Here is a 12,043-nt window from a genome sequence, read left to right on the forward strand (position 1 = left end):
CTCCGGGTCCAATATAACAACGCGTTCCGGGTCCTGGTGGGGCTGCCTCGCTTCTGCAGCGCGTCAGGGATGTTTGCTGAAGCACGCATAGATTGCTTTTATACGACTATGCGCAAACGATGCACATCCCTGGTGCGCCGGGTGCGGGCCAGCCCCAACCCCATCCTGCGGTTGATAGCCGAGAGGTTTGACTGCCCATATATGAGGCACTGTGAGGACATGCATGTTTCTAGAAGTACTTATTATGTATAAGCTACTTGGGTATGTACTTCTAGAAACATAAGTCAGTTCATTTCAATATTGTTTATTTTTTATTATTTATTGTAATGTTAATTTTTGTGATAATAATTATTCTGTATATATAGTGATAGATGTAAGCATTAACATAGCTATAAGTACTTACTAACACAAGCTATATGAGTCTGTAAAGTTACTCGAAATAAAAATGATTTATTATTTATTATTTAATATAATTAACGACCGAATTAACTAGGTCTGGTGAACGAACTTCCCACCTGGTGGTTATTAAGTTGAGGCATTAATTCATTATTAGTTCAGTAATACATAAAATATCAATATCAAAATCATTCAATAAAGTTCTATCTGTAAATATTTTCCTCTAATACATTGAATGTTTTAATGCACCAGGTGGATATACTTTCCATTTTTGCAGTATTTTTCATTAGATTAGTGTTGTCCCCTAGCAGAAAAGTTTTGGTCTAGAACCGGCACAAACACACTACTGATATGCTATCACTTTTTACAAGTTCATGTGACCAGCTGACGGTGTTTCCACCGCGATACAACCGGCTGACGATTGTTTTTACTAACAATAGCACCAAAACTACCATCTGACAAAGTATCAAGAGGAAGGCGATGACTGAAAACAGTTTTTTTTTTTACAAGTTCATGTGACCAGCTGACGATGTTTCCACCGCGATACAACCGGCTGACGATTGTTTTTACTAACAATAGCACCAAAACTACCATCTGACAAAGTATCAAGAGGAAGGCGATGACTGAAAACATTTTTTTTTTTTACAAGTTCATGTGACCAGCTGACGGTGTTTCCACCGCGATACAACCGGCTGACGATTGGTTTTACTATCAATAGCACCTAAACTACCATCTGACAAAGTATCAAGAGGAAGGCGATGACTGAAAACATTTTTTTTTTTTTACAAGTTCATGTGACCAGCTGACGGTGTTTCCACCGCGATACAACCGGCTGACGATTGGTTTTACTATCAATAGCACCTAAACTACCATCTGACAAAGTATCAAGAGGAAGGCGATGACTAAAAACATTTTTTTTTTTTACAAGTTCATGTGACCAGCTGACGATGTTTCCACCGCGATACAACCGGCTGACGATTGGTTTTACTATCAATAGCACCTAAACTACCATCTGACAAAGTATCAAGAGGAAGGCGATGACTAAAAACATTTTTTTTTTTACGTGTTTCGGTGGCTGCCATTCCTCAACCCACCAACGGAGCGGCAGCTGACTTCCACTAGGGTGCATCTTAAATAGCCGTTAACCACTATACGAGTTTTCGCGAGGAAGGCGATGATTGACGAAATTTTCGCCTGGCTCGCGGTCTATAAAGAGGAGTTTTATAAAAAAAATCTTTTTTTTTTGTTTTCACTCAGGAATGGTGTCAATGTTGATACCATAAATGAATTCAGCACCCCCTATTTATACGAAAACGATTCCAAACCCGGCCTAGCAGCTTCACTGATGTAGATAATCAAGATAAAAATGAGAGCCATAAATAAACCTTCAAGAGCGGATATCTCAAAAACTATACAAGATATCGAGAAACTTGACTGAATAAAATTTGTAACAAATTAAATCTCTTTTCATTTTGTATAACTGGCCAAGTCGCTCAGACGCATAGTTTCCGAGATATAATCGAAAACCGAAAAATGGAACCTTAAAACCCCCCTCTCCCCCCCAGCACCAGGGTTACGGCCGGGGACATTTGATATGTTCTCCTCCTAACTAGTCCAAACAAAGCTACGAAGTCAAAAATTGTGTTCCAAGCATTTGCCTCTATACCTTTTTTTGGGCATTTATTTCCTCGCCTATAAAAAAACACTCCAGGACGGAAATTTTTGACGGATATTGAGGTAAGAGAAGCTGTGAGCTGTGACTGAATATATCGATCACCTTGAAGATTCTTTTTTTTACAAGGAATAATGAAGTTAGAAGCAAGGTGGCAAAAGTGTATCAGATCGTTTTGGAGACTTATGTAAAAAAATAAAATTGTTATAAAAACTCGTCTTTATTTAATTTTTAAAGGTTAGGCTTAAAACTTTTCAATTCACCCTCGTATCTACTAGTGGCGACTATCATTATATCAACTTGACCTAAAACATTTCAAATCTTAGGTGATCTTGCTGACACCTAAATAATAACGCCACTATTCACAATGATGACCTAATAATCGCCATGTCGCGAGCTATCAATAAAATGGTCGAATCTTCGTCCAGCCCAGTGGCGCGAGTAATCCATTTGGTTCAGCAAGCTCGAGGTGAACGTGAGGTAGCGCGTACGACCGAGTGCACAAAAGATTTTCTTGTTTGAAAGCTTCAGCTCATTAAAACAGCTAAGGGGCCATTTAAGGGTTTAATTTTATTACAAAAATAATATGCTTGATAAATTATCCATATTGCATCATCTCGTGTAAAGTTATGAATTATGATGCAATTTAAATGTATTGAGAAGATCTATGTACTTATAAGTCATTATCTCGTTATTTTGGAAACCAATATATACGGATACAGTACAGGGGACAACGTGATAATGTCAGTATCTCTTTGCGCGGTAATATAATTATAGTTTGTCAAAGGCCTGTCTCATTTCAAAAATGAGAGAAACATACTATCAAAGATAGATATAACTCCGTACCGCTCTATCTTATTATATCCTCATTGGTACTATCTTTGACTATAGTACTAGCACCCAAAAGCAAAGGATGAGTATAGATTTTTCTGTTCTTATTTACTGTCAATTTTGGTTTGACTAACTATATAAAGAATCGTTTTAATCACGTCGACACGTCCATCCTATGCCCGCAATTCCCTGTTTTCCGAATCTTGCAAAAAAATTATAGAAATGTCAAACTCCAAAAATCTTTATAGAAACTTCGCATGAAAATTCTATACACAATCTAATATTTCCGAAGGTCCACCATATCCATAACACAACACAATACGCTTGGCGCATGCGTCGAAAGCCAATGACACGGGTAATCGATTGGTCCTTGTTTTTACAAATTGCCCTTTTATGCAATTATTGCAATTTGTTTTTATGAATAGCAATTTGTATGACAAGTGCTGTCATACAAATTGCTAGCAGCCTTGAATGTTTTATTTACAGGAACTTGAAGAGTATATAAAAAAAATACTGTATAACTACCTATTTCATTTCAAAATATGGGATCAGGGGCTTTACGAATTGTGCTGTATAACAAGTTTTTGGAAAACTCGCTTATGGCAAATTAGGATGTTTACCTTCTCATTTCAACTACTGGGGGGTGGAATAGTAATGAATTGTTACATTACTTTAGCCGCAAGGCGATTACTGCAAAATTTGAGATAAAATCATTTAGACAAACAATATCTTAGGGGTTAATAGGTGGCGGTTTATTTCACTGTTGATTCTAAAACTAAAAAGTGTATTTAATACAAAAGTTTATTGGTGAAAACATGAAAAATATAATAGATTAATGGCTGATAAAATGCAGCAGAAATGTTACAATTATATGTCCATCACAAGACTAGTTTGCTAATAAATGCCTGAAAAATTCAATGCTAATTATTAATCAGTGATGGGCACAACAAAATGGTTAATGTCAACAACAATCAGTTTTCCTTTGGTAATAATTAAAACTTTAGAGGACATCACAAAACCACATAAGACACTAACAACTTTTTTGTGCCCTTACTGAATACAGCCATTACAGTTAGCGGATCGATAATGGAATCTAACTTCAACGGGTCACTGGGCGCACTTTAACATATGTCATCACTAATATTGTTTAAAATAACATTCACCGTCATAAACTCCATTTCACTGCGGACATGCGGCGAAAGGAATGTTTCATTGGGGGCCGACCAGGCTGCAAGTTTTAATAATATGAAAGGAAAACACTTTTAACTTAAGAAACCGTAATTTTAATAACTTAAGTTATAAATATTTATATTCATCAGGTCAGCTCGATATCTGTAATCCAGTGTAAATACAGAAATACAAAACCGTCAAAGATGACACATAACATTTAGACGGAACGTGAAGGTCCGCTGCGAACGACATTTAACATTTTTTTACAAGCGACAGCTCGCTGCGGGGCGGGGAGTCCGGCCCGCGCGGCGTTCTCGAATGTTACTCGTTTTCTTATAAAACACCGATGAGAACATTGGATGTGGGGAGGGGATGAGACATTAGTTGTCGCCGCCCTCGGCGGGCTCGTCGCCGTCGCCCTGCGTGTCCGACGTCCACAGCGTCAGGTTGTCTCGCAACAGCTGCATGATCAGCGTCGAGTCCTTGTACGAGTCTTCGTTCAGTGTGTCCAGTTCCGCGATCGCATCATCGAACGCCTGCAACACCAGGAGCATTACTTTTCGCCCACTCCCGCATAGCACTCGACAATTTAACAAAGTGTACATCATACTGTATTTGAATGGGTTAATTTGAAAACGACCAAAGTGAATATGAATTGTGACTTCGGTTGTTTTTGAATTATCCAATTCAAATGTCTAAAATAGTCTAAATTAAACAAAAACACTGTTACTGGCTGGATCGAGAATTAAGAGGTTAATCGCATTTTACATGTCCATCATCATGCTCAAGATTATTAGTTGGCGTCCATACAATTGATTTTTTTTTTGGAAGGAAATCCATGCAGATATGAGATTTGTTTTTTCGCGATGTTAGTAAGGAGTTATTGCGACCGACGCGGGCGCGGGCACGGGCACACTGCAAACCAATGTGTTCAGTGTCAGAAACCTGTTTAGCTAAGTGGCACGCTCGGGCAGGGGAGTTGATAATCTCGTAATAAAAGACGGAAAAGTTGAGCGCGAGCCCGAGCCGGATGGGGTGGGTCGGTTGCATTTTGGCTTTCGCAATGTCGAACGCCTCCTGGTAGGCCTTCTGCGAGTCTTCCACGACAGCTGAGGACAAGCGAGCATGTTATACGAAACCTCTACACTCGTGCCAGCCAGCACAGCCTATGCTTAAACTGACACAAATAATGACCTGTTTGGCGAGCTGACACGCTTTGTCTGGTGAATTTAATATCTCATAATAGAAGACGGAGAAATTTAACGCGAGGCCCAGCCTGATTGGGTGTGTGGGCTGCATTTTCGCCTTGCTGATCTCGAAAGCATCCTGGTATGCTTTCTGTGAGTCCTCTACAACAGCTGTAATATAAATTTCAGTTTACTAGAGAACCTAGGAACTCAAGTTAAAGCCCAATAATAGGAGATTTCATGATAAATATTTATTGTTACTGTTCACTGTCAATGTCTTAATAAAATAAAAAATTAATAGAATTTTTTTTTATGTTTAAATTTTATATTTGGGGAATCATGTAAGAGGAAAATTTAATCGTATTTTTATATGAAAACTTACAATTTCTGGTTTCTCCTGTGGCCACTTCTGCGAGGTACCTGTAGTAATCTCCCTTCATTTTAAGGTAAAATACTTTACTTTCTGGATTACTAGCTTTAGGAATAAGGTGCTTGTCGAGTAAACCCTGAAAAAAAAAAAAACAATTACGAATTAAAAACTGGTTGGAAACTACCCATTGACTAATTAATACATTTCAATAGCTCAAAGAAGTCAACCCTGAGATTTAACATTATTGAAATTATTCATGTTTCACAAATTGCAAAAATTCAAATATTTTTAATTAATAATTATTTTATAATGTGCTATAATTAATTAGTTATTAACATGGTAAAATAACATTAATATGCGCATAGTATCTAGACAGGGCAACGAACGAAAACGAGATAGGAGCGCGCGCAGTGACGCGGCGCACTACGTCACCACCCGCCTCCCCCCTCGGAAAAGCCGCACCGCGCCCCGGCGCCCGGCGCGCTATAACGCCCATGATCCGCCGAAACGTACCGATCGGAGGAAATGACCACGACACGGCAACTTGTCGCTTGCATCACCCCTCGAATTGGCGACGCGCATGACGTCACCCGCGTAGGCGACCCCGCTCGAGCTAATCCTACTCGATTTCGGTACGAATTCCGTAACTGCCGCTACTTGGCAGATATGACAAATAAGATTCTCGGAATCGAGATCTAAGAGCTAATGAAATGTTAATGAAATCGGCAAACAGAAGCATCTAGAAGTTTTTCTTACCAATACGTCGTAGCAAATTTCTCTGAGCTCCTTTTCTACTTTAACCCTATATTCTTTAGCCATCTGTTGTTTTCTTTCCGATCCCTCGGTTTTCTGTTCAATGGAGGAGATTACGCGCCATGACGACCGTCGGGCGCCCACGACGTTCTTGTAGGCGACGGAGAGCAGGTTCCTTTCCTCGTTGCTGAGCTCGACGCCGGTCTCCGTCACCTCCTTCATCGCGGCCGCCATGTCGTCATATCGTTCGGCCTGCTCCGCGAGCTTGGCGCGCTGCACCAGTTCCTCCTTGTCGACGGACATCGTGGACGATGAAAGAGGATTATTTCACTGATGCCCCTGCAATCAAGTTACGGGTCTAGTTCAACTACCTATTATTTGCTAGATGTAGGTTCGCGTGAAAGATTAATCGTTCAGAAAGACTAATCGTTAGGCGTCACTTTCACCACAGCGAATCGCAGATAGGGTATTTGTCATCATGGAATGTGGAAAGCACCTTGTGTAGAGGCCACGAGCGCACTGGCGCAGTGTAAAAACTGAACAGCTCAAAGAGCACCCCTCACGCCAAACGCGACATCGACGCGGCGTCCGCTCGGTTCGACAGCATCTCACAGACTCGGGCTCGGAGGCTCGCGCCGCCGCCGCGCCGTCGCTCGGCCACCGCCACTGCGCCACCGGTATTGATCCGCCGACGCGGGATAAACACTCCAGACGAAATACGACTAGCGCGACGATTGCACACACCCCTCGCCCCACCCGCGCCCCGGCTCCGTGCACCGCGCCCGGCGGCCCGGCGGCGCCTACCTGCCTCGGTGCCTCCTTCCCTTGCTCTAGGTGCCTTCCTACCCCTCTATGCATATACCTATAGGTGTTTCCAGTATTTCCACCCATGTCGTGTTGCTAGGCTATATTGCACTAACGCCCACTGGGCACGTAAAAATGCACACATCCAAAATTACAGATTTAGGCCATAAAAAATTGAATAACACAGTATTTTTTGTAAGGAAACCAAATATGTATAAAAAACCCGGCCAAGTGCGAGTCGGACTCGCGCACTGAGGGTTCCGTACTTTTTAGTATTTGTTGTTATAGCGGCCACAGAAATACATCATCTGTGAAAATTTCAACTGTCTAGCAGCTATCACGGATCATGAGACACAGCCTGGTGACAGACGGACAGCGGAGTCTTAGTAATAGGATCCCGTTTTTACCCTTTGGGTACAGAACCCTAAAAAGCAGTGTTAATATTATACCTTAGCTTTTGCACGCGTTTGCGTGGAAGTAGTAATTTGGGTAGCTTATTTTTTTAGCCAAACTGCTTTTTATTGATTACCCATACAAACTTCCACCCCCCGTTTCAGCCCCCAAAGGGATGGCTATTCAAAATGCATAAACATTCTTTGTTTCTTCGGAATAGTTAAATGATAAAAGTATAAGTCCTTTTTTAAGAAATGATTCCTTATACAAACTTCCACCCCCTTTTTACGTCCTTACGGTGTTGGTTTTAAAAACTATTCTATATCTTCCCTTACAATTCAATACAAACTTACACCCCCCTTTTCACCCCCTTCAGGGGTGAGTTCTGGGATAAAAAGTATCTTATGTCCATCCCCAGGACTCCAACTATCTGTATACCAAATTTCAACTAAATTGGTTCAGCGGTTTAAGCGTGAAGAGGTAACAGACAGACAGACAGACACACTTTCGCATTTATAATATTAGTATGGATGGGATTGTAAGGGATTGTAAGTTGACCAGCATGTTATCTTTTCGCGGATTAGCAAAGTAATATTTTTGGTATTAGTTAATATGGATTTCCGCAAAGTAACACCTGATTCTATTCATTAGCAGATGCTGCATTCAAATGTACTAGTTTCTGACTATGCAACATAGTACATACATATAATGAATTCTCGAACATCGTTATTAAACTATTGTTCCAAATAAAATAAAATTATTTAAGTACCTATAGATAAGGGATAAGTTCGCCTTTGTACTTCACAATTCTGTTCTAGCTGATGAAACCAATATTTCTTTTTTCGTACAATAGTGTTTACTTACTTACTATATGTACTTTTCCAGTGGGACAATATTTTTACATTTATCCACAAATTGGATATTTATAAACACAATAATATAGCATTGAAAATTTGTTTTTGAAAGAAGAGCCACTCCCTTATAATGACATTGACAGTGCTAGTCTCCTTTACTGCAGTGTTCAACTGTCTCAGTCTAGATCTTCTTTTCAGTTGGGTTTATTTGTCATTTGACCAAATTGTTTGACAACTATTTTTCTATGGTTTAGGTATTAATGATTAATTAAACATACCGTTTTCAACCAAAAGAGTCGTTGATTATCAATAAGGCACTACTAGAGTTAGACCAAGCTATGTTTGCAGCAGTTTTGATAGCACAGACTGTGCAAGTGTTAAGTCCGTCACAGACAGAGCGATAATATATCGGCAGATACCGTAAGATACAGACAGATATCTTAGAATATCGCTATAAGCACCACACACGCCAACAATATTAAAATATACAGGTTGTCTAAAAAATAAGTGCATTCCCGTTGGAGGTTTGGGATTATACTGAGCAACTTTTACTATGGGACCAACCACGAAATCGCGAAAAAAAATTTACCCTCATAGAAAATGGACCAGCCAAAATGTATGAAACAGCTAAATTTTTTTGCGCGAGCTCAGGGTTGGTCCCGTAGTAAAAGTTGCTCAGTATAATCCCAAACCCTCCCTGGCAACGGGAATGCACTTATTTTTTAGCCACCGTGTATATCGCTCTCTGTCTAGCACCTACATTGTGAGAGAGACGAATATACCAAAATATATCGTTATATACCAAGCTATAACATCTTATGGTATTGGTATCTTAAGATGCCTTGCAATAAGATATTGTAAGATACTAAAATATATATTACAGCTTTGTGTGCCTCTGTCAAATAGTACGTAGAAGATATCGTAAGATGCCGTATCTTACGGTATCTGCCGATATATTATCGCTCCGTCTGTGACGCGGCTTTATTTTAATCGTCATAATTTCATAGGAAGTTAGGCATTTAAAATAACACTTGCACATCCTGTGCTATCAAAATCACTGCCAACTTAGCTTGGTTTAACTCTATTATACCAATTTAATTAGAAATGTACCTTAAAAACAACCATATGTGCTTTTTGACTGAAGTCACAAATATAGCCTTATTGAGTTTACTGTGTCAATTTGTGTAAGAATGTCCCTATAATACCTATTTATTTATTTATTTATAATGGAAACTTTAATGAATACTAAGCAATTAGATATTCCTCCATTTTCTGTTAATTGTTAGTATCAGATTCATAATTTACTGTATTTAGTTTAAATGCATATTTACACAAATTCTAGGAAGATATTTTATTTTATCATGTCATGGTGACAATTATTTTTAATTAGTACCTATTAAATCTTGTGAAATTCACAGGACCACACCTATATGTGCAATTTATATTTAAAAACTGAAAGATGCCATGCTGTTTCTCAATTTGGGCTTCAGTAGTTTTATGAGAGTGACTCATGATGTGATGAGTAATGACATACACATCTTTCTAATTCAATATAATGAGATGATCATCCTGTTTATAAGAATGTCTTCTCTGAAATTCTTCTGATTGATGTAATTTTATATTAGCCCTCTAAACTAAGCACACTTAAGCAGAAAACCCTGATTCCAGTGTGGATTGATCAAATAGTATAAAAAATATTTTATAACAAGTTTACTCTTTTAATGCAGTCCGAGAAAGTTAATAGAAATGTTAACGGCATTAGGTACATAAATTTGAGTGTGTCTGGCAGACAATAAATAGCATTATGGGCGTCGTGTGTCCCCGCCTCAATGTCACGCACGTGTCCATCTCGCTGAGGTGAACGCAAGCAAGGGCCGTGACACACCAACGCTCTACCGTAGGTACCTAGCTCTGCCCAACAACCTCTACTAGTTACACAACGGAAATTCAGCCGCAATGAATCATTCAGAACAAAAACGCAACACCGTTAATTTAATCAGAGTTAACGATTATATTTCTGAATCTTTGAGAATCTTAGCAAATAAATCCGGTTACTTATACGTTATCGAATCGACATTGATAACGGCACGACTATGACGACTACGCACGGCGAAATTACGACGCACTAGTATGATCTCTGGTTTGGGTTACGTCTCAGGAAAGTTCAATACACCTGCTGCTAGACAAAATCAGAATCCAAGCAAGTTTTACTACTATAAAGCAACTTTCTACAAAACTGTCCAATCCGCAATTTACTCGAGACTCCAAAAATATAATTAGACTTTAGAAGCATGTACACGGGCCAAATTTAAAGACTTACGGATAGTTTCAGCTCACTAATAAGAACAACTCCTGTCGTAAAAACTGTAGAATCGTTGTTAATATAAACTAATGGAAACACATAATTTTGAGTATAAAATTTGGAATGATAGCTAACCGCGCCGCGGAATCGTGTCGCCGGTTCAGGCAAAATGGCTGCAAGGGGCACTCCTTCTATGCGTCACAGTCACATTTATGGAGATGTAAATTCCCAACATGGACACTTTCCGTAGTTATAAAACCCATATAATGATTAGCACTCAAAATAAATTTGATGCACTTACTTGTTGGAAGGGAAAAAAGTAATAAAAACAGCAAATTGCTGCACAATATCAGTTTTTCTCTTGCGGCGAACGATACACTACACTGACGGCGGCGGGGCCAGAGGGGAAACAAAAAACGGAACAGGGTTCTCACTGAATGTCGGCCATCTTAAAATGACAGCGGAGGAAGTTGTTAGCTTGAGCGGGATTTTTTAAAATATAACTAACGATACATGATAACTAATATCTAAATACTTAACAGTAAAATATATTTATAAATAAAAATAATTGCTTCCGATATTCTAACAACAGGAGAAAAAACGAATTATCTAGCAATAAGTAATAAGTAACAAAACTTGAAGGTAATAAAAAATTATAAAATTTATTAAACAATTATTCAATAAAATTAATAATATGTTCTGTTTGTTGTACATTATTGAAATAAAATTCGGTAATTATAGCCGGTCAAACAACTTTGTCAGTGGAAAAAAGCGCGAAATTCAAATTTTCTATGGAACGAGAACCCTTCGCACCTACATTTTTTAAATTTGCCGCTTTTTTCTACTGACGGAAATGGCTTGCCAGACCGGAAATGGCTTGACAGACTATAAAAACAATTATTATAAGTAGATTAGAGACGGGTGTATGCTCAGATGTGTATGCAGCCCATCTGGAATGATCCAATATACATGCCTCTCTTTCTACTAACTAATACGGTTATTAGAAAGAGAGGCAAACAATGAATTTTGTCTTGTAGAACGCGACCGTAAAGGTTCATCCAGACGGCATGGTCAATTTGATTAGAAGAAAAATTGGCGTCAACAAATTTAAGGGCTGTCCAGACGAGGACAATTTTTCACCAGACGAGGACAATTTTTCGCCAATCTGATTAAATTGTCCGATCAAATCAGGCCGTGCGGACTCACACGCCAATTTGGCTCGCCGAATTCGACCGCCGATTATGACCGATATTGCCGATAACATGGGGTGCAGACCAAAGAATATAATACTCACGTGCAGACGCAATAATA

The 12,043-nt window shown here is 39.1% G+C and overlaps 1 protein-coding gene across 4 annotated transcripts; it reads right to left on the minus strand.

Annotated features, from left to right (window-relative positions):
• Positions 1 to 3,682: 3,682 nt before the first annotated feature.
• Positions 3,683 to 11,194, minus strand: LOC134755947 (14-3-3 protein zeta). 4 transcript variants are annotated; one of them, XM_063692651.1, is made up of 5 exons: positions 11,034 to 11,194; positions 6,383 to 6,718; positions 5,639 to 5,762; positions 5,015 to 5,178; positions 3,683 to 4,605 (listed from the first exon to the last, which is right to left on the minus strand). In XM_063692651.1, exons 2-5 carry the CDS (start codon positions 6,680 to 6,682, stop codon positions 4,450 to 4,452), a joined length of 744 nt encoding a protein of 247 aa, XP_063548721.1. In that variant the 5' UTR covers positions 6,683 to 6,718; positions 11,034 to 11,194; the 3' UTR covers positions 3,683 to 4,449. The 4 variants fall into 4 exon arrangements, with proteins under 4 accessions (XP_063548721.1, XP_063548718.1, XP_063548719.1 ...); XM_063692648.1 differs by lacking the exon at positions 5,015 to 5,178 and adding an exon at positions 5,264 to 5,427 and having other exon boundaries at positions 11,034 to 11,193; XM_063692649.1 differs by lacking the exons at positions 5,015 to 5,178; positions 11,034 to 11,194 and adding exons at positions 5,264 to 5,427; positions 10,751 to 10,909.
• Between the last annotated feature and the right edge of the window lie 849 nt (positions 11,195 to 12,043).

The sequence above is a fragment of the Cydia strobilella genome, chromosome 3 (genome assembly GCF_947568885.1).
Source record: "Cydia strobilella chromosome 3, ilCydStro3.1, whole genome shotgun sequence".
In the NCBI taxonomy this organism is placed as follows: Eukaryota; Metazoa; Arthropoda; class Insecta; order Lepidoptera; family Tortricidae; genus Cydia; species Cydia strobilella.

Excerpts from the sequence above, each read along its gene's own strand:
- LOC134755947 (XM_063692651.1), bottom strand. The coding sequence starts at position 6,682 with ATGTCCGTCGACAAGGAGGAACTGGTGCAGCGCGCCAAGCTCGCGGAG. Across the intron at positions 5,763-6,382 it reads AAATTTGCTACGACGTATTG|GGTTTACTCGACAAGCACCT; the intron begins GTAAGAAAAACT and ends TTTTTTTTTCAG. Across the intron at positions 5,179-5,638 it reads CACAGGAGAAACCAGAAATT|CTGTCGTGGAAGACTCGCAG; the intron begins GTAAGTTTTCAT and ends GCTTGTCCTCAG.